At 32.1% G+C, this 24,630-nt stretch overlaps 1 protein-coding gene across 1 annotated transcript in view; it reads right to left on the bottom strand.

The window, feature by feature from the left end:
* The window catches only part of ko (Stork-head domain-containing protein knockout), a 218,576-nt gene that overhangs the window by 13,976 nt on the left and 179,970 nt on the right, over positions 1 to 24,630 (bottom strand). Inside the window, exon 6 of the mRNA XM_068774161.1 lies at positions 17,993 to 18,183. Coding sequence (XP_068630262.1) covers positions 17,993 to 18,183 — 191 coding nt within the window. The remainder of the gene's footprint in view (positions 1 to 17,992; positions 18,184 to 24,630) is intronic.

Raw genomic sequence — 24,630 nt, 5'->3', positions numbered from 1 at the left:
TGCAAAAAAGATTTCAAAATAAATTTATGGTAAATATATGAAATAGTTGCAAAAATAAATTAAAGAATTAGTTGCAAAAACAACTTTCAGCAACGTGCATTTCGTTTTTGATAACGGATTAGAAAATGACGATTTCTTAGGAAATTCCTGGTCTTGAATTTCCTGTAAGGATAATATATAAATAATAGACTAAACATCCCCTATGGAAAATGAGTTAAAATTTTTTGAATAGATCGCCCGATTTTATTTAGAGTGAGAAGTCATCTTAAATTCGCACGAGTTTAAAGTGAGAATTCGTAGTAAGAACCTGAGGGTTCAACTTAAGCTGGTCCAGTACTAGGAAGTTATTTTGAATGCACTTTGCAGCTGATATTGATTGTTTACAACTTGATCCCTTAAACACGTGAAACATATTATCGCTTCCATTTATAGCAACATTTCTTTTGCGTGAGTAATACGGTCCAACTTAAATATATTTGAACGAAATATTCGAATGTTTGTAAAATGAATATTTGTTGCATTTATGTAAGTTATAAAATCTTACTTATAGGTGAAAAGTTTTTGATTTTAATAACATACAAATTTATTTTTAGAAATTCCCGTATAATGAATATGTAATGTTGATACGAAAATGTGAATTTATTTATTACAAAAACATTAAAAATTTTCCTTCGTGCAAGCTTAAATATCAATTAAATGTGCCATTTATTAATATTGATTTAAAAAAATAAATTTTGACAGATGTATATCAATAATAGAAAAATACGACATACAAAGACAAAAGAACATATAGTATGAATTTCTTTCGCCTGTTCTTTCCAGATCTGCGGCATTATTTTCCAAACAGTTAGTTGTTTCAGCCCAAAGATACCCACTATAAGGTGAAGACCTCCCTCCAAGATCTATGGGGCGATATACCATAATTGACACCCTAGGCAGGCGAGTTGGCGGTTGTAGTATAGTATTATTGTACACTGCTGCCCAACCTCTGGAAATTTGTTTATTAGCAATGATAATCGTATATAATTAATGCACAAAATGTGAATTTTATAAGATGGCATCCCGAAAATCTAACCCACGGCATATAATTACAAGTCGCAGTCTTCTACCGCTGGGCTACCAGTGTTTATCCAAATCATGCAAAACAAGTGGTAGAGTCATTTCGTCATCAATAAGACATGTCAATAATGTATTTAAATTTAAATATAGAATTTTAGAAATTCAGTTTAAATTAACTGATGGATTATCGGCACGTCCTAACAGATCTCTTTCGATACGAAACGTTCTCAAACCACTAGTGGCGCGTGTCCATCTCTACCTACGAAATAAAATGCACTTTGCCGCAGTTGCATACCGCCGCCTGACCTACATTCTCAATGAGCTCTCCAGCCGCATCCGTTTCATTAAAAATAGCTGCTTTATACGCATTCACTATCTCCCCCCTACCGTACTCCGCTTAACCCCCCACTTCTTAAAATAACCGATGAATATTAATGGAAGCGTACTGAATAATCGAAAAAGGATATCCTTCTGTGTACGCTGTGATTAAACTTATTTAGTAGTTATCAATACAAAATTTATAAATGAGTACTTTTTTACTTTTGATATTTCTTTATTTAATAGCTGGCGTGTTTAATCAAATCTCTCTCTAATCTAATATAATAAAAATAATAAATCTCACTCTATCAAACAGATATTAACTGATTATGTACAATATATAATATAACAATTAATAATAAAATACATAATAATATACATACATTAAATATTTTAATTAGTAAACTGGTTGGTAGAGGAGTAGGTTGTACCAGCACCAGTAATAGCTAAACCGATGCCGCTATAGAGATGATAAAAAAAGATATATGACCAGGCCACTGGTTATGGGCTATATTAGATTGATGTTGGTCGCTGTTAGCCGTTCTGGCTTTTACAGCTTCTTTAAACTTAGAACTTACGGATCCGAAATTCGCGAGCAAATAAATTACAAAGTATGATCAGATGCGTCATCTGACCTATTATATTGATTAATTCTTATTTATTTAATGGAATCAGGCTTTACCTTGCGGAAGTCCATCCTAAGTAAGAAAAGGACCAATATTAAGCCACTTCCACACTCTGTGTTTGGCACTAATCGGTGTAAAAAAATAAAATATAGCACATATTTAATAGCGTTATTTTGCGATAGCCCATCCTAAGTAAGAAAAGGACCAATATTTAGCCACTTCCGCAAACGCAGTGGTAGTCCCAGCCCGCTGATAAATAGTAGCACGTTGGCTGACGTTAACGTTGCCTCTGTGTTTGGCACTAATCGATGTAACATAACTCCTGAAGATGCCCCGTGGAAGGGTGAAACACGTGTTGAGTGGTTTAACGGTGGCGGTTGTGTAATTCGCATTGTTTGCCGCATACGCATTTATCAGCGGGCTGGCGGGGGGTGCACTTTGTTGCACGACTACCACTGCATATGCGGAAGTGGCTAAATATTGGTCCTTTTCTTACTTATGACAGGTATTTGTAATGCTGCGTAGTATAACCTTCCACCAAGATTTTTTTTTCTGAAGATATTTTAGCTGAATCTATATAAGAGTTGGGAGAGAGTCGGTTTGAGTCGCCGATGAGTATTGCAGTACGTCGTATAGAGACGACAAAAAGATATGAATGACAGGGACACTATTGTCTAAGATACTATGAGCTAATGGAAGTAAAAAATTAATAGAAAGAATAAGAATCTAAAAATAAAACAGTAAAGAAAAATACAACTGTAAGACATTGAGAAATAATTCAACTGTATGTCCATGGTTTTTAATTTTTTTTGTACAGGAATATGACAATTATTTCACAATGTTATTCTTCCTTTACAAGTAGTGATGAAATTTACAAAAAAATTTATGAAAGTCGAAATTATGAATATGTTAGGCTTTTAAAACAATTTTTATCTTCAAAAGAGTTTGAAAACATTTTTGTTCTATGATGAAACTTAATGTCGTTTTGTTATTCGAAAAGCTTTCGCTATAACATTTTATAAAACTTTTCGCTCAACATTTTCAACTACGTCATAAAAGCTTGCCAAACTACATAATTTTACGTTTTATTCACATACGAAACTTTATGAAGTTATTTTTTATATTCGTTTAGTTTATTTCAAACGATATTAACCCTTTTCAAACATTGTCCGTAGCGGAAAACATTTTAATTCGATAACTACACTGATAATTTTATTAATGCTTTGAATTTTTTGCTGAAAAGCAAATCATGGAGCGCTTGATACAAAAATTTCCATTAAATTAACAGTAGAATATAAAGTGGAAGAGAATTTTTTTATAACATCATCGAATGCTTCTCTTTTATACGTAATGGTTATCAGACGTTGCATCTGTTATTGAGTAGTCATTTTAAAAACCATACATAATTGTAAACGATGGTAAATGATATGACTTTCTCAACAATAATAATTTTTGAAAAAATTTATAATTTTTTAAAAAGGTTAAGTTGAGATTATATTTAGCTCAATCATTACTTAACATATGACTAAGGTTTCCTTTGTAAGTCATAAAATACAACTAAAAGGGGCCTCGATTTTATGAACGCCTATGATGGAGGCCTCCACGGTTCTCTCAAACCCTGCGGATGGCTGCAAAAAATTGGGATATGCTTAAAAACGGTACTAGCATACGTGCGTTTCGTTGGGCACGTAGGCGTTTTTAATGGTACAGAAGATGACCACCAAAAAGGTTTTAATGGTAAGAAAACCAACCTTGTTCGTACCGCAGAGGTATTTTGAGCGTAACCAGAAGTATATCTCTCCGAAACAAAAACAAGGGCGTGCTATTGCGTATGTTTTGATGTTTATATTCAGTACAGTTTACATACTTGAGACGGAAAATGCGTCACGCTATTCGACGCACAATGTCCTAAATGTTTAGGATTCCACGAAAAAGCTAAATTTAATATTCCTCTCGAGTTGCACGAGTATCGCACGTGCAATGTAAAAAGCTGAACGCTTCTACCGATGATGTCACCGTGTGGGTTTTTGTACTTTGTGATTTACCAAGAAATGTACTCAATAAAACCGCTGTCCAGATAAATTTAAAAAATGGTAAAAGAGTCCTTGGAGTCTAAAATAGTATATTGAGTAGCATCTGTTATTTAACGGTATTTATTTAATACCTTTTCCACAGACACTTGTGTGTATATATATACATATATATTTATATATATGTATGTGTGTGTTTGTGTGTATGCAAGTATTCTTGTATATGTGTGTGTATAGTAATTTATGTATTTGTGTGTATGGACACCCTAAACTACCCTCTCCTTCATGTCTCTCATCTTCATACAGAGGTTGTCTGGTAGAGATCGCTTCGAGCGATATGACCGCCTATTGTATATGAATTGTCTTTTTCTAGGTATTTTCTATAAGGTATTAAAAGTTTTAATAAGTGAAAAAATTTTTTTAAACTATGACTAAATTTAATAACTTTGAAACAAAAATATTTATTACTTTTAAAACCTTGACATTTATGCGAGTTTCCGTACTGTATGGATATTACTTTATCCGTCTTAGCCTTCGAGAGTATGTTTCACACTTTTGTGGTTTCGTATTTTATGATAGTGGGATATTACATCACCACCTTTATTATCATATTCTTTCAACATTTTGCATAAGGACTTGATGGTGTGTTACATTGTGTGCAAAGATGCGAAATGGAAAATGATTTCAACACTGATTGGCAGTGCTAAGTAGCGATTTATTTCTTAATGACAAACTTTAGGACCTATTTTAAATGATTTTTTTATACTAGACAGAAACACAGATATATACGTAAAGTTCTAGTCTAATTACCTTCATTCATAATCAATGTCGGAACGAAGTGCTCTGTCCAGAAGTGGTATCTATTGAACTCAGACATTTAATTTTCATGCGTCCGAAAAAGCAATTAACATACTATTCGGTTTGGTCTTCTTTTATTGTTTCCTATGAAATAAATAGACCCAATAATCTCATAATGAAGCCGAATAATTTTGTTACTGTGAGAGTGTATAGACTATGCGCTATAATCGTTTTGCTACCAACTCGCATATTGTAAATGTCAGATAATTGAAATCAAATTAAAATACAAAAATGCCTTACATAAGAGATAGCTTGCTGCAAAAAACTTGACTCACACCCGCTATCAATTTTTGAATCCATTTGACCATTATAATTGATGCACATTATGCACAAACAAACACAAAGAAACACAAGATATTATTTGATGTGTAACATCACTTGTCACATGGTAATTAGCATTTTAAACTGGCATCTTACGAAGCTAGGTGCTGAAAACCAATGCTTGCCGCTCGCTGCTCGAAACTACCATCTTAACCAACGTAATAAGAGTATGTTGCCGACGGCAATTGGTGTTAGGGGCAGTTCAAAACAGAACATCGTGGCCATCTTTGGTGGAGGTTTATGCCTTCTATTGGGTGTCTATCAGCTAACATGAACAAATGAATAAATGAATAAGAATATGTTATTATTATTTTGTAATATACAGATGTTATTATTAGAAAACTTAAATTAAACGTAGAAAAAATAAACGTAGAATTATAACAGAGTCAGTCATGGTTCTGTGATCTCTCTGCCACTGAAGATATGAATGTCATCAGGCCAACAGCGAAAATTTGTGACCAAGCTTATAGAAACTTCAGCACCACCACCATGTATATGCCACCAGTAGTGGATAAGCAATACTATTGTGCCTCAAGGTTATAAAATAAAAGCCTGTTTAACATCATATTGTTACGAGGACCGTAATATTTACTATCTGATGAAAGCCCTGCTCGTATCGTCACTTTCTACTGCAATAAAAACACATATTTTTGCTAGTCACCTTTGACATGAGATAGTATATCTTATTAGACCAGTAATTTCACAGGAAACATGTTAAGTTCATATAAAATGTAATTATTTATATAACGCCGAAAGACAGGTATATATTTTTGACTTGATAACATCTCGGCAAAAAACCTGTCTTATAACTTATTAAAAATTAATTGAAAATAGAGGTAGAATATCTAACTGTAAAATTCGCTTAAAGTTTCCTCTGATTTGCTATAAAATACATGTTACAGATTAAATTAAAGAATAGATAAAAAACTACGTGTAATTATATCTTATTAACGAAATAACAGATTGCTTAATGTGAAATCCTTGCAATTTAAATATAGAAATATTAATTCAGAAAATAACAGTATTAGAGATATTTTTGAATTGACGTAATATTAATATAATAATACGCATTTCGAAGAAAAATTACTTCGGTTCGCCGCTATATTTATTTTAAATATACATATTTTTATTTTTTCTTATCTCTCTTAATGCATTTTATTTTAACATACTCTTATTATTTATATAAAAAACTTTCGATTTATTTAATTAAGAGAAATAATTTAATTAGAAATAAAGTAGTCGTCGATTTTAATCAATAACTTTATAAATAGAACTAAATGTATATAAATATTGTATTGTTACTGTATATTTTATGTATTAAAAAACTATGTACTTATTATTATGATATCTGTTATACAATTGCAATGGATATATGTATGTACAAACATCTCCGACCCTTTCTTTTAATTAATGACCACACGCTGTGTTTTCCATATTAACCAAGTCGATGTCATGTCTTGTTAAAGGACCATAGCTCGTGGCGATCTTTGGGAGAAGACACATGACTTGCCGGAGGCGTCTATGGGCTGAAAAGTCAAAGAAGAAAAACCAAGTCGATCAATGGTGTTCCATAATAAATCGCTGTTTAACCTTTACTACTTCATATGTTTCCTATTTTATCTGATTTTATGTTGCTTACTGGAAGAATATTTTAAAAATTTAAACAATTTGATACACATTACGCATAATTTTATATTTTACAAATAATCCACGAAGTCTGATTAAATAATAGAATTATACTAACACTGAATGAGGTTCAAGGTTGTTTAAAAAACACATGTCCTCGAAACACAGCGGCCGGTTGCGAAATATTTATCACTTCATTCCTCTCATGTATGATTAAGCCCAATACAGATATTACTTTAAATTTATAAACTGTTCGACCCAAATCCCTAATAACTGTGATCGCACTGCTTGGGTGTTTCAAGTAATTTCTTAATTTACAAACTAAATTACAGATTTTACATCATTTTTATGTTAATCCCATCAATCAATATTAAACATACAGAATACTCATATGTGTGAAAGTAATTGCCATCTCAAATTAAATTTATTATTTATTATTTTTATTCAAGAACAACGGTAGCGCAGAAGCAGACTGAGATTTCCGGTTGTAGATCACGCGTTCGAATCGCAGGATGCAATCTTATGTATTTTACACTTTGTGCATTAATTACATGAGATTACCACTACTTATAATCAAATTTCCAGAGAATGGGAGGCAGTGTTCTCTGCGTACCATAATAACTTTGCAGGGAGCTGATACGACGATTAAATTTATATTTTACTAATTATCTTCCTCCTATAATGTCTTTAAATTATTTGATTGTTAAATATTTTTTACATACCAAAAAATATATTCACCACTTGTTTTATACGTATAAGAGGTATAGTTTGAAAATATGCGTATTTTTAATGGACGACCCTCAGAGAATTTGAGGGTAGTCCGTTAAAGAGGGATTTTTAAAAATATGTTCACTTATAGATGACCTTTACTGTTGGATGAAATAGGAACACTCCAATCAAATTTCAAATCTCTAAGCCTTATAGTTCCAGAAATATTGTGTTGAGTCAATGGTATACGTACAAATCTCTTATACACGTATACATACTTACATATATATATTTATATACATACATACATACATATATATGTATATATATATATACATATACATACATACATATATATATATACATACGGAGATTATCATTATCGCCTCGCAGTGTGATATTATGAAATGTTGAAGACGCTAATGCCCATCCTCTGGAAATTTGTTAGCAAACAGTGGCTATCCTATATAATTTAACCACAATGTGTGATTTACATGAGATTGTCTTCCGGCAATCGAATCCGTAACCTACGTTAGCAAGTCTCAGTCTTCTGTCGCTGTGCTATCAATGATCTGATATTTTTAGTAACCTGGTTTTATTAAATTTCAAGAGCGGATGTTTCAGTAGTGTTGTTGAACATTATTACTACTTTATATTTTTTTTTAATTCTCCTCAAAGCAATTTGTCAAATTAGTACCTAGTTCAATTATCATTATTATTCTACTCATATTATCTTCAAGTCAAAAAGCACTATGACGCGCTAAGTTTAAGATCTAAATTTGATTTAATACTGATTTATTTTCAAGGTTATTAATTTCCGTTGTTCTAAGTCATTGCCGTAAATTAACGTTTTTACGTTCGATCGCTTTCTATTTTTGTGAGTTGTTAATGATTCAATCTAATGCCATTACTATTTTATTTTAATCAAATATCTGAATCGAAAATCATATACTTATATACACGGGTAAAATTTAATAAAACAAATGAAATTTGTACTAGGTGAACCGGAAAGTATTGTTGTTTTTTTTAAGTCAGATTCACACGACTACATTTTTAACAAGTTTTTATTTCTAATAAACAATATATTCACCTTTGTTATCAACAACTTTTTGCCATCTAGTATACAAATTTTCAATGCCGGTGCTGTAAAAATCAATCGGTTTTTCTGTAAAATATGTCGACTGAAACGACATTACTTTCCGGTCCCCCTAATCCCCCTAAAGGTACTTGTATGTATAAGTAATAATAAATGTGTAATATAAATGAGAAGTGGTAACCCAGTGGTGCGATTTAACATCATAGGTCATCGGTCCGATTCTCGATGTATAATCTTAAAGAATTTATATTTAGTGCATATATTATACAGGATTGCTATTGCCCACAGACAAGTTTCCAGAAGATGGGAAGCAGCGTCCTCGGCAAATATTGTATATCCCCTGTAAATATCCTTGGGAGAGGCCCGGACAAGGTGTCTAAGTGCAGAAACGACGAGTAATATATATACTATTTACTTAATACGTTTTATCATAGCTCCATTCAACTTAGATCATATCTACGGAATTAAATTCTTGAATTTTGTGACAATACATATCAGTGAAATTAGAAAATAAATGAATATAGCGTGTTCAGCAATATCCCTTTCTCTATCGTGTATTCAAATATGTTAGGTGAAACGTGAAATTGCTTCTGTAATAAATAATTAGGCTTCATGATGAAGTATTCGATGCTCAACACACTACATAGCATTTGCTGCAATCAGTGGAGAATCTACAGTTTATAGTGGTCTAAGTTGACCCGACAAAAGATTTCCAACCAAGCCCCCACTGCGTCACGCGATTTATATGTTAGAGTTTGTGTGTTGCCTGAATGTTTGACCTGAATGTTGACCCGGCATTTGCAGTGTCATATGTATTATATAGGATAATTATTCATTAAGATTTAACTTCTAAATTATATTTAGATATAGTATCTTCATCAACGTATTTTTATGTATTTTTCATGATGATTTTAATATTTTGTTCTTTTTATATATAAATACAGATCCGTTATAGACAGCGCTCTTTATATATATTTTAACACATCTATAAGTTTATGTTAATTTCGAAAACACCATCATGTAAAATCTTTTTTATGTTATCAAGTTAAGTTGTTAAGTTAAACTGTAAAAAATTTTGCGACATGCGTAATATAATCAAGAAAATTTTAAGTTTTTAGAGACAATAGTTGAAATAATTATTTCTACGCGAATAAAAATAAACATATAAATAAGATAATTTATTACAAATGTATGTATATTGAAAGTATGAATGTATAGTTCATTTTTCAGCAAAAAGCTTTATATCGTTCGTCACCGTTTCAGCCCATAGAAAGATATGTATGGGGGGATTTACCATAATCGTCAGCTTTTGGCAGGCGTGTTGGCGAATAATTTATTTATACAAAGGAAGTTGCTGCCCATCCTTTGGAAAATTGTTTATGAGCAGTAGCAGTCGAATATTATTAATGCACAAAATATGAATTATATGACATTGTATTGAACCCGCGACCTACGATCGCAAGTTTTAGTCCACTACCGCTGGGCTTCCAAAGTTTACACTCTTTTCTATTGTATGAAGTGATCACTCTGAAAGTCGATTGTAATAACAGAGTAATAACTTACAACAGTACAAAGTTTGCAGAGACAGACAGTAAAAAAATGTTAATTTTATTCTGTGGTACTTCCATTTTTGAAAAAAAATTTCTTACTACAATATCATTGCGTAATTTATTACTTCTGAAACCAATTAATTAAGAAAAACTACATATTAATAGACAAGTTACACATTCAACTCCTTCAAATGTTTTACGCCTATATACAATCACCTTGAATAAATTAGAAATGTAAACAATAATATAAGTAATACGAGGTATATAAAACAACTTAAAAAGATATTTAAAGTCAATTAAAATTCATTAATATTGTATAATAAATCATTGAAAGGTTATTAACAGTTATTAAAATATTATGTAATTGTAATATAAAAGAAATGTTTTAAAGTTACCTTCCTTTGTACACGACTTAACTAACATAGAGCAATGTTAGCTCTCACGAGGATTCCGATATGGGCAATTAAGGTGTAAAATTTTCGCTGGAGGCAACACTTCGTCTGCGCAAAGGTGTGTGACGGCAACCTATGATTACTACGCCCAGCCACAGGTCCCAGCCTGTAGCCTGTTATTAGTTACGCACCGTATCCAGATTTTAATGCGAAACCTTTGCGAACCGTATTTACAATATCGGAAAGGTAAACATCTTCTGACATATCTTGGCTGACTCATTGTATGCAAGATTACATGTTTGTAAATTGTTTTATGTAAATGAAGGTTTATTTTTGTAACTGTTCAATTTTTGTCTTTTTTGTATTTCCATCAATTTCATGTAATTGAGCCGAATCTAGCCGATTTAGACTTTATGAAGCTTCATCATGAAACAGATGTCAGTAAGTTAAAAATTTACTCTGGAATTTAATTGGAATGCAATCGTATTTCAGTTACATGAACAAACAATGAGGGACTAGACCTGTGTACGTGTAAATTGTAATGTCATAATTATACTAGCTCATATCTAAACGTTAATAACACAACAAAACAAAAAACAATAATTAACGGCACACCTAAAACAATAAATCAAGACACGAACAATTTATTGTATGTTAAATAAATAATAGCCAAGATTTATAGTAGTAGTACTTTCGTTAAAGTGTTATTATAGTAAAAAAGAAAGGTAAAGTAAATGTTTAACGAAGTTTAAGCATTCTATACCTAAAAGCACTTTAGAAATATCTAAATATATCCAACACAAATATTTCCGTATTAAATTGATGGTAAGTATGCGTTGAACAAAATTCATATACACTTTATGTTATTCCAATGGATTATCGTTGTATTGTTGTAATGCAGTGACAAAAACTGTAGTACATGTCGCCACACAAGAGATCAAGAGACCGACACTAAACATACAATAAGCCGGCGGCTCGCGTGAAAGTAGTTGCTCGTTAAACAAAAAAGTACACAGTAGTGTCGACTTCGATCGCTGGCCCAAGCGGACACAGTATATCTAACACAGAGTCTCTATTGTAATAAGAAATTAAAAAGTTTGTATTCGAAAATTAAATTTAATTTTGTTACTAGCCTAGTTACATTATATTTCTACACACAGGACACGGGATAAAGAGAATTTTGAGACCATAATCGACCACTACCTTTCTTGATGATGTATTTTTTTTGATTCGCCTATTCCCTTTGACACACCTTACTTTCCTTGCCAAACACTCGATTACTTCTCTGTAATTATACTCGGTGCTCTGCAACCGGTGTGCCGTAGGTCGGATATAAGTGTCTCGCGGTAAAAATCAATAATTTCCCAATTTTTAATTATGCTTATTTTGTATTTAAGACACAATGGCACGTTACGTTCACTCGTTTCTTGAATTTAGCTTTTGGTGTGCCGCGAAATTTTAAAAAAATTATGTGAAAAGAGATGTGCCGTAAAGAAGGAAAAAGAAAAGATTGCGGAGCACTGAATTATACAATCACAATAAATCAAATAATTTTTAAATTGGTAAAATTAAAATTTATAATACGAAAATTTAAATTTTTGAAACAGTTCCAGATTCGAGTTCATTTCGAGCAGTGGTGGTAGCTCAGCGGTAAAGGACTAAGACTTGCGACCGTAGGTCGTGAGTTCGACTTCCGGAGGCAAACTTGCGCATTAATTCTATTTTATTGCCCTTGCTCACAAACAAGTTTCTAGAGAATGGGCAGCACCGTCCTTTGCTTACTATAATACCACAATACTACACTAACTGCCAACCCGCCTGCCAAGCGTGGTGATTATAGTGTATCCTCTCTTAGACATATTTTAAGGAGACCTAAGCCTTTCAGTGGGCGTCTATGGGCTGAAACGATGACTACCAACGACGATATATTTAAAAATCATTAATTATTATTAGAATTACATAAAATTAATCGATGTCTGTGAGTTGGAAACATTTTTTTTACAGCAGTCATTTTCTTGTTTCTTTGTTATTATTAAAAATCCAATGGTAGTTTTTATCTATTTAGATCAGCTGTATATGTTACGACTTGATCAGTTCGGCCAATTATTTTTACATATATTCATTAACACAGGGAAGGTTTTAATGGAAAAATAAAAGAATTGCAAGAAAAATAATACTTTTCATCCTCTCGCAAAACAACAAATTATATTAAAACACCTATCCCTACCTGTTAGACATTTGGAGTTATTTTTTTACTTCATTAAAAGAGTGATCACTCTGATATACGTGTTATTTATTTATTTTTTCTATAAGGGATAGAAGTCTATTCGTCCCGCGAATTGTTAATATGAATAAATTAAAAATAAAATTGAAATAAATCACAGAGTGTAGTTGTTGTAAATGTTATACTTTAAATGAAACATCTGCGTTTTCCCACACTGTGTCGTCGGATTAGATTTTCTCGTACACATGGAAAGTATTCAATGATGTTGACAGGAAAGAAGCCTCACTTTCCACTCCATTAATTTGACAGTAATGACTAGTCATTACCCGGGCTGTGATCATCAGCGCTCAATAATTTGATAAGGCTGCATTGCTTAGATTCACACGCTTCAGTTACATTATCACTGTATATCGTATTAATAACCTATTATTAAGCTTCTTACAAAAAGGTTCAAGACCTCTGAGCATGGTGGTAGATAGCAAAAATATCTGATCTATTCTAGGTAATAAAAAATTCAGTTCAACATTATGAAAGTTTTATTTTCTTATAAAAGTTAGTGTTAGACTTGTAATTTGAAACATAAGTTTTATTTTAAAAAGTTTGGATTAGTAAATATAAAAGCTAGCTTTGATTTTCTGGTAAATATCTCACTAGTCAGTTTCTCTCGTGTCTTCAGATATTGATTACGACCATTTTTGAACTTGATAAACCAGTTGTAAATAATAGCAATAATATAACTTCTTTACCAGTAACTAGTCGAACTATCTAATATATCTAACTCTATCGCGACTATATTTTATATGTATAACCAATTTTTTAAACTTTTATATTAGATGTTTTCAGACAAACCGCATTATAGTTTTTTTTTTTAATTTTACGTAAAACTGTAATGATAAATAACAAATACTTTAAGGTGTATAAATTTGTTCATAACAAGCTTCTGCTTATATACGTTCATATATATTGTCCGTTTCAAACTTGCTATCTAATATGAAGTACAATTCATTGTTACTTATGATTGACAAGAGAAGTCGTCCACAGCTGGACACGAGCCTTCCTCCATTTCTAATAGAACCTGTTTAAAGAGGTCTGCATCTAGTGTATTTCGATGAACTTAACAAGGTTGTCTACTCGTATATACTTTTTGGGTGGACATCCATGCATTTGCCCGATAGTATTCTCCACTTCGGGGCCCAAAATCCCTTACAGATATCTGTTCTCTTTGCTATGTAGCCTAACCATAGACATATAGTCTATTACAATACAGATAAAAATTAAAAAAGTCATTGCTATTAGAAAATTAAATTAAATATACTTGATTATTTTTAAAGATAATTCTTTAAAAGCTCTTTATAGACATGTGGAGTCGATGTCTTAACGAGTGTTATTTTAATAACTGTACGATAAATAAATTAATCAGTTTCTTACATATCAATTACAGGTTATAAACTACGTGTCAAATAAATAAGCAATAGAGCTTGCTTCATAAGATTGATTGCGATGATTTCCTTTGCTCTACGCCGGCGATACTTTCTTCGGGTCTTTATACTCGTGTCGACATGAATTTCAATATTCGTATTAGCAGCTTGTTATTTAGTATTAATTCACAGAAAAAAACAATTTTTTTGTCGGTTTCGGGATAGGAAAAACTTTTTCCGTTAAAATCCCCCTCCGCCTCGCGTGAAGAACTCCGGTAACATAGAAAACTTTTTTTCCGCAATTGCTCACGCTGATCTATTTTGAATTGCTCATCCCAGACTATCCGATGTTCACATTATTTCTGAAGCTTCGTAGTTCTATTATCATGTTTGAAGACCAACTATGAACGTCGTTGGCATGAAGCTGAAGCTAGTATGAGTTTATGGTCATGGTACGTCTAGCCAACCTTTTGTAATGTAATTTAAATTTATATATTTTCTAGACTATGGAATACTTTTAGTAATATTTCTAGTTCAATTACGACATAAAAACCCTAAATAAAATTGTATAATTAGCATCACTAGGGCAGCGTCATATATATATATATATATATATACATACAATTGATTACTTGTTATTAACACTTCTACTATTGCTATACTATATACTATGATTGTCTGGAAGAAATTGCCCCGTGTGATAAGATCGCCCATAGTACTTTTTCCTTAACTATTATGCAATTATTGTGTGTTGTTCTATCGTGTACAATAAAGATTATTAACAAAGCCCAATTTCAATCAACCTTTATAAAATGGTGACTAAAAAATTTATTATTTCTTTTGGAATGCGACTTCTGTTATCTTTAAGAAGGCCAATAAGTTCTAGCAGTACAAAATCTGCAGGGACAGATAGCAGTCACTTTGATAAAGCTCTTTGTTACTACATAATCATTATACAGTGTATATTATATTTGAAACTTTGATTTTACCATAATATACACTATACATTTGACAGTAACTGGAAGGTCGACTCTAAAGAGGTGTTCTTTAAAGATCTACACTAATCACCCTGTACGATTAGATTGATCTCGGCGATATAGAAGTAAAATTTATAAAATTTCGTATCTTCAATTCACCTCTACAACTTTATGACACTGTGTCGTGTCCGCAAGTACACTGCATTGCAGGTTTGCGGACATTAGATCCGTCTGTCCCACATTTACCTACTCTAGAAATTTCTGTGACCAAAGGCTAGATTAGTACTTTAAATAAAAAATATGTTGCGTTATATTCAGGCCACACATTAAAATCTAATTATATATGTTAATTTATACTTTAATTTTTAGTTTCATTATGCATTAAATATATTGAATTGAAATTTTAACGTTCTGAATATTTTCATTTTTTTAAACTATAATTATTTATTTTTTTGCAAAATTATTATGTACATTCAGCCGATAGAAAATCATTGCAAGGAATAAGCGTCCTATGTAGTAGGTCCACCTAGCGGCGACGCACCGTTTACCGACTTGTAGTCTTTAATTGTACATCATATTTTATGTTCGATTATAATATTTTTGTAATAGCTCCTTGTGGTTCTATAAAAATTAAATTAAAAAAACATGAACCGAAGTAAAACAGTTTCTTCAAACTTCGTAAAGATAAACATTATTACTGTTAATTATTTTCATCAAGCTATTAATTATTAGCATCTTAAGCAAGTGTTAACATTAATAAACGCTCGTACTAGTGTTCTTGTGATATAGTATATAGCGGCGTTTGGTTTTGTTATGTATAACCCGGTGACCTGTGTGAAGTGTCGCTGGTACAGTGGTTACGGGTGGTGCTGTAAATGTCTGCAGTGGGCGTGGTTTGGCGAATGTTTTGTGGGAACACTATCATACGTATCGATATAAATACATTTATAGCCATGCCATCGATTCTCCTAAATCGATGAAAGAATCGAAACATCGAAACTAATCGATAAACCGAAACCGTGTTGTTGCAAGCAATCGGTCTTTATAGTTAATTGTGAGCATTTTCCGAATTCAGACGAAATTTATAGAGTTACCGTTAGGTTCGCTTACAAATTGGCGGGATCACGGAGTTATATGATTGGGGCAGTCTTAACAAAGACTACGAATATTTAAAGATGCCAAAGCCATATTAAGATAATTGTCAAAAGTACTGCTATGCAAAATAAAAAGTGTTGTTATAATAAATTTGTAATTATAATCCGTTAGCAAGATTGATACCTAGTAATCTGTTGAATACATTTAAATAAAGAGCGTAAAGACATTACAATAAAATACAGAAGACATATTCAATATTTACTTATTTTATAGGAGATCGTTTTGACGTAATGTCAAAAATTACAAACGGAATATATATATATATATATATATATATATATATATATATATATATATATATATAATTTATATATATATGTATGTATGTATGTATGTATGTATATATGTATATATATGTTTGTGCCAGCAACCGAATGTTTAAGTAAAATTAGCGCTTTGTACTTAGTTTTAGTGCAACTAAGCATGTAATTCTTGGTCCAAAAAATGTTACATGAAATTTCGCAGTGAAGTCAATACAATGTTATAATATTGCGGCATCAAATGGGGCCACTGCAGAGTCGTCCCACATTTCGTTTTGTCTCGAGCTCGTCCAGTGGATTTTAGTCCTTATCTGCAGGAAACCAGGCGCCGTTCGCTGAATAATTCCGTGTAGTATGACCTATTATGCACGCCTGCAACCTTTTTCGGTTGAACTAAGTTCGAGTTGGTTTTAAACTTTAATACGCGAAATTAAGTTTAGAAAATTGGACTTTTGTCAAATTAATTATAACACTATTAATACGATTTGCACATAAAAAGCAAGAAAGTTTTAGTGTCACAGTTTTCGGTTTTGAGTTGAATGAAATTATGATGTAAGTAAGACTGTTGACTTGGTTTACTTATTTTCGTTATAGGTGAAAAAGCTTTTAAGGAGTGAACGTATAGCTCATTTATCAGCAATTTTTTTTAATGTTTTAACGACATTTTCCATCATCCTGGGTGATCACCCGGAAAAAAAAAAGTTTTTTTTATATGTCAAGACAATAACTTCAGAAAAAACAAAATTTGCAGGGCCAGACAGTAATCAATAATTAATTTCAATATGTTTTAATCCGAATTTTGATTAACTTTATTATTTCTGAAACCATTAATTTTTGTGCACCATATAAAATATTAACAGACAGCAAATGAGCTTTACATCACCACTTTAAAGCTTTTATACCTACCTACGTATAACCAACGACACCTAATATTGTTGCTTTAACATTATTCATAAAAGTATTTCGCATATTTGTAGCCATAAGCACCAACGAGTCACACTAAAGATTGAGACAAGGCTCTCAACAACATACTACCAATGTCTTTAAGTTGTTCAGGATAAATTACTCGCAGACAAACAGATAACTTCGAACAACTACTGGTTGTAAAAAAAATGTACGGTGTTAAACCATGTGGAAGTAAACCTACCCGCTTTTCTGATAAAGATAAGTCTATAGGGACTCCCTATTAATACCCTGTGGAAAACAAACCGTTCCGTTCGTTCGTGTTGAGGCGTTTCAAGACGGATTCGATCTTAAGTGATAAACAACATGTTTACTATTGTTGAACGATCCTTTTGCAACATCGATTACAAAGTCTCATGTTTTTTTCTTGTATTTACTAAATAATTAAATGTATATAAAAATCCTACTTACCCCCACAAATGACGTCAGCGAGGTTGGTCTGTACGCACTGGTGTGTCACGGCGCCGTCCCGGACCGTTGTGATCTCTCCGTAAAGCTGATGCAGTGCTTCCTGGTCTGACATGAGGATGGTCCTCGGAGAAGAGCATTCGTCGTCCGCGTTGTGGTTGCGGGACGAAGACCGTGATCGTGAACGACGCCGTCTTAAACAGGAGAAGCAACATTATTAATCACATTAATGTTACGACATTTCTCTCTATGATATCGACACTATCATTTTCAGTATACATATTTGGTGTTTCAAAATAAAGTTTATATTTGTGAGCAAGCACTTATTTGTGTGTAAATAAAGCACAAACTATAAAAAAATCAATTTATCTTTGAATTACCACCTACAAGCAGACTACGCCAAACCTATGTCAAGAACATATCAACATTCTGTTTTCGGATGATGCCCATCTCAAGCTTGAGCTGACTGTCATTACTAAAGAGGAACAGGTGATTTATTTACTATTTACCTAATATTACTGGCCATGTAAAAAGACAGATTCCAAGAAATATCCTTCAGCAAAAAAATTCCTAAGGCTCTCTACCTATTCACATAACTTGAACGTCTCAAATATTTGTTGTGTTCACAATCGTACATATTTTCTTAAAAAAAAAAGTTTAAACAGTTTTATAATATATATTTACATTAATAATATAAATATCTCTTAATTGTAAAGGGAATGGTATCTGTGTACGTGTATATCAGTATATGTTTATACGTATATGCGTGTTGCATTGTTTTGTTTATTTTAAAGGTATTCTCAATCAATTTTGATGATAAAAACAAAATTTTTGTTAAATCAATCATAATAAAAGTAAATGTTAAATACAAGATTTATATGTTAATTTAAAATGTTACAAAGCAAACACTAGTGCGAAAAGGATCGAATGATTTTAGAAAACGAATTCTGTTTCACTTTGCAGTAGATTTTCTTAACTATATAGAAGCATTAAGACTGTTAATGCAGCTGTTATACAGTCTAAACTGTATTAGTCCATTAGATAAAATTGTAGCAGAGGAGATTGTCTACAGGCTGTCTAGACGTGCGGGTGGCCAAGGCTTAAATTACTAAGGGTGTCTGATGGCCGCCGGTAGTATGGAACATCTGCGTCTCGCTTCCAAATCTTTACTGTATTGAATATACACATTAACGTGAAATAAGAAGCCAATTGTCATGTATATAAAATACGATATTTACTTACTTCAAGTTAATTAATTTTATTATAAAAAAATCAGTTAATGTGTTATTTTCATATTTTTATAGCAAATATATATAATGCAAAAAAATACACTTTATTGGTGAGATATTCTGAACATGACCATGGAGATGGCTATGTTCAGAATGCGAAGATTAGACGATCGAAAATAGCCTAGCTGATTGATAAACTGAAGATGTATTGGACAGGCCATATAGCACGAAAAACAGATGGCCGCTGAGACCTTAAGGTTCTAGAGCAGAGACCACGAACGTGCAACGCAATATTTGATATTATTTTATTATTTATACGTTTTTATATTTCTTTTTCATAATCACGGAGATCATCAAATATCTACTTTAATATCTATGTTGTTGTAGTCTTCTCTATTAATGTCGATGCCGACCGACACTACAGAGTTCTGTCATATACATATATATATATATATATATATATATCACAGTTTTCCATACAACATTAAGATATTGACTGTTCCTGTCAATATTTTGTTTTGAACTCCAATAAAAACAAATAATGTAACAGATTATGTCATAACGAAGTTGAGGGATATTTTGATTGTATAACTAAAAATATTCCGATTTTGTGCGAATAGTTTGTGTGAAATCTATTTCAAATGGACTTACTTATTTCATATACGGTTCGAACGGCTGTCGTAAATCTCATTTATTAGCATTTCCTATGTAGTTGCACTCTAATAAAGTTGCGGGATGGCATGAAATTAGCATAAGGTTGACTTTGCTTTTCAAATTCCGCATCACGACAACTTACTTTTGTCATGCAGGCCCGCACTCAATCTCCATTTATCTAACGTTAATGAGGATCGAAGGCCATTTCGTTGAGTAACTCGATTTGATTTTCCATAAGTCAAACTAAAGCGATCGTCAAAACTAATTGAATACATTTAAAAACGTTCTGAGTTACACAGGCTGTTTTGTATATGAACCTTAAGCCAGAATAGAGTTAAGCCGGGTAGATCTAACTAATCTAAGAAAATTATTTAAAAAAAATTTTTCTCTTATTTTATCAACACGGTAGATTAAAGTTAATTAACAATATGTTTATTATATATAAAATAACAGGCCATTGCAGAATGAATTTATGCGTCGTTTAAAGAATGGTAACATTAAAGTGCAAAAGATATAATAAAGTAGACATTTGTAGTTATTTCAGCCTTATTATGTGCACTGTTAGAAAAAGGTCTTCTTCATGGATTTCCAATAGAACATATCCATAAGTTGGAAGCGGTCTGGATTTAGGATCTTCGTTGTTCGTTTACGGATCCCCTGAAAACTTATTTGATCTATTAGAGAAATGGTAACACACGTTGGTCAGGAGTGCGTATAAGATATTACGAAGGAAAAAAGAGAAGCGAAAAATATTATTGTTATGTAGTCCCTGTCCATACATGACAGGAGAGGTACTAGAGAAAAAAAATCAAATAAAAAGAATTTCGTCTTGAGGCTATGGGGGATATTAGATGAGAAAATGTATCGTAGTTTGCCAAAAGCTGCTTAGTCATGTTGGAATCAACGCGCTACGCATTGTCTTTTGTAATTTACGGAGATTAACCTTTGCCTGCTTATCATTAAACGTAATTTCAGCGTAAGGTATAGACATTCGTTTATAAACAAGTTTCAACTTTTGTACTTTAACCAAGCGCAGTCACTTCGCTAATGTTTTATTTTAAAGTAACAAACTTGGAGTTATATAAATTTAAGAATAAAAAGGAAAAAATACAGGTTCAACCGCTTACTTAACAATTACCATTTCTCTCGTAAACCAAAAACCTATTTTCTGCACTTTCAAGTTCATTTAATATACATGACACGTACGTTTCTAAATCACAGGCATACGACTTTTAACTTTGTCGTACAATTGTTAAGTTCAAAGTTGGATGTGCGTTCGAAATTTGGTCCTACGAAACTGGATTTTGTTTTACGTTGAGCGACTCCCATGGTTTTTGTTTGGGATCGTCAGCTGTCACTCATTATAACACAAGTGCCCTCTGCGCTTGTTTTTGTCGTACCCACGCGAGTGACGATTAACAGGCTGTGTGCGCGAACAAAAATAAACGAAAAATCTTTTACATTTTTTGCCACATTTGCTCGGTTTAAACATAGTTTTTTTACCAATGGTCGTTAAGTTTTTTCGCTGTTTTTTTTTTTAGATGTTAACACTGGGAGCCGCATTACCATAGCAGAGACATCTGGAGTATATAATCAACGATTTAAATTGAAATTTGTTCCTAAGGCTTCGGTCTTTTGTAATTATTTTTAATTAAAGAATAATGATTTATTAACATTTCAAAACCTGTGAGTTAATTTTAAAATAATTTTTAAAAAAGCATGTCCTTTTTTTAATTCATAATTTAATAACCTGTAACAACTAACTTTCGTAGTTACTTTAAAACGTGATGCAGTGGCAAATAACGTGATTTTTATTAACCAATATAATCTGTATAATTATTAGGTCTTAACCTAATCTTTTGTTTATTTATTTTTTTATTTATTATAAGTACGCTAATCTTTGTACACGCCATAAATAAGATGCATAAGAATTTTTTATTCCTATAACGCTTAATTGTATTTTAGTGGATTTGATTCTGGTGTGCTTTTCTAAATAAATAAATAAAATACAAATCATAATTCCATTGAATTAAGTAAGGGATCATAAACCGTAAGCTTTGCTGCTTTTAAAACGAAGGTCTTGTATTAATAAATTTTATAAATGATTTTTTCATTTCATGAATACATAAATAGGGTAATATATGTAAGTCGAGGTTTTATTTGAACTAACCAAGAATATATGAAACAACGGTTGACGAGAAATCTATGAATGTTTTTTAAGACAATTTACTTCTGTAGACAAAGTTAACGTTATCTTATGTACAAGCAATAATAAAAATTCAATAAGCATGTATATATACGAATATATATATATACACTCATAAGCTTCTACCATTATTGAACACACTATGGAAGAAGTTGCAAAATTTTGATTGTAGGCTTGGGCAGACCCCCCACTAGGGGGACCGATGCCGTTGTCAAGGTAGCTTGAAGTCACCGGATGTGGGCAAGACCGGTCATAGTGGCGATTTTTGGAGAAAGCCTACCCTTTGTTGTGAACTTTTATCGGCTGACATTATGATCATGTTTATAAAGACAGTCATACACAATGACTACGATTTTCTGTAATGATGAAACGTGGAAATCTCTGATAATTATACACAAAACTATATAAATACACTTAAAGTCGATTACGAATATTATCTGTTAAAATAGTATTACGAAAGCTTACATAATTCTTATGATAAGTAAAGGTGTGAGACGATAATATCGCTGAGTCATTTATTGCCTTTCCTGCAAGCGAAGCTTATTCAAATAATATCAGAATTACTAACGTATATAACTGCATTAGTGAATAGGGCAATTATAAACTAATTCGGCCTCTCTAATTGTATATAGATTACTAATATTAACCTTGATTTCTTTTATTGCTAAGATGTTTTGGATTTTTTTTTACTGTATGCACGATTTCGGATTAATTTTATCAATATCGATACTTTATGTAATCGATGTAACACATATTTGAAAATCAAATAAATGAGATACGTATTACGTTAGTATGTTGAATAAGAATAATCGTAGAACACGATTGTCACTCAATTTATGGTAACCTTTGGATAAATATATACAACGTGAATGGTATATGATTATATAGTTTTAAAAGGATAAATTTATATATTTAATGGAATTAGGCGTTATTTTGCGGAACTCCATTCTAAGTAAAAAAAGAACCAATATTTAGCCACTTCCGCACATGCAGTGGTAGTTGTGCAACAAAGTGCACAACAAAGGCCTTGCGGACAAATGACCTATATATGACTACTTTCATGCTTTTATACCTATAACCAATCACCCTGTATAGCGCTAGTTTGCACATGTTATTATAGTATTCAATATAACTCTTTAGTACTGAGTCCTTCATAGCTCATGTAGTTATATAATATTAGGCCATAAGTTCCTGACTATCAACACTGACATCAAATTTCGAAGACTTTTTGATGATTATTTTATTATCAAACATATGGTAATAACAATGTTCTGTATATATATGTGTAATCTTAACACGAAAGCGGCTATCTGTTATAGGTTTTAACAAAGCTAATTTTAGCGTGTACATAGTAACAAAAGTCTTCTAGGCCAATAGAAACATCGTAGTGAGGCTGAAAACGGATAAATTTAGGTTGTTTGTTTTTATTGTAATAATTAATCCTTACATAACCAAAGTTTTGTAACTCATAAGTTGCATTAAAGTAAAAAAGTTGTTAACTTTTTCTAACTCAAATGGCTTGTCGACAAAATATCATTTTGATCCGTCGAGTATATTTCTCTTTAATAGTGTAATTCTTTCGGCCAAATGTCCACTAGTATAATGACAATATCACTTTCCGCGATATACATACACGCAAATATGTGTGTGTTTACATATATTTCGTAAAATAAGTAAATATAAAAGGTGGCGCAAGGACGATATCAGATAGTGAAGTATTTGAATGCTTTAAAATTTTACGCCTACGCCCGAATTAAATCTGGTTTACGAATCGAATATTTAATAATACTCAAGGATTTGTGATTTCAGCTGCTTTCGTACTATACTCGGAATATTTGTAATAGCACAGGTGTTTTGTAGTTAACTCAACAGGAAAACTTAGTAATATTGCAATATATATTATATTATCTATTGTTTCTGTTGATGTTTAGTCTGTTATGCCGGAGGGATTTTAAAGCTTCATCGGAATTGAAGAATCTGGGAGCTTACGAAAAATATAACCGGACAGACTTATATACAGACTCCTGTTGTGCGAAAACGTTTGCATGGAGACAGCAGTTTTACACGTGTGTGTAGTGTTACGTATGTATGGTAAGTACGTATTCTAAGGATACGGGATACGGATTCTTCTTCGGATTGCCCTCGCTGTTCACGGGAGGGCCGCCCCCAAAAACGATACGTATTATATGGTTAATGATTCTTGATCATTTTGTCAATAAACCTCAGATGAACATTAACGCTTGTGGACGCGTATATTGCATCATCGAAAGTTCGGGATCTTCAGAGTAAAGTGATGGTATTCCTATGCGATAGTTATTGAAATAGTTTTAGGGGGTCGTCACACTCTTCTCTATTGATATCTCTGTATCATTATTAGTATCCGTGTCAAATAGAAGCATCTGGTCAAAAGTAGAGCACATGCTCATAGCTAGAGCTCTCTTGTAAACTGAACAGTAATAACATATTTTTTAAATGGACTATTTGTCTGTTTTATTATGGCGAGTTTGAGTTTCAAAACACATAGGGGTCTCGGACCTCTTTCATCAAATAGT

This window comes from Battus philenor, unplaced genomic scaffold (genome assembly GCF_028537555.1).
Source record: "Battus philenor isolate CCGP_79_NKW_IND1 unplaced genomic scaffold, ilBatPhil1.0.hap1 SCAF_7, whole genome shotgun sequence".
Lineage (NCBI taxonomy): Eukaryota > Metazoa > Arthropoda > Insecta > Lepidoptera > Papilionidae > Battus > Battus philenor.
Note: the sequence above shows the minus strand (reverse complement) of the source record. Positions and strands in the feature narration are given on the sequence as shown.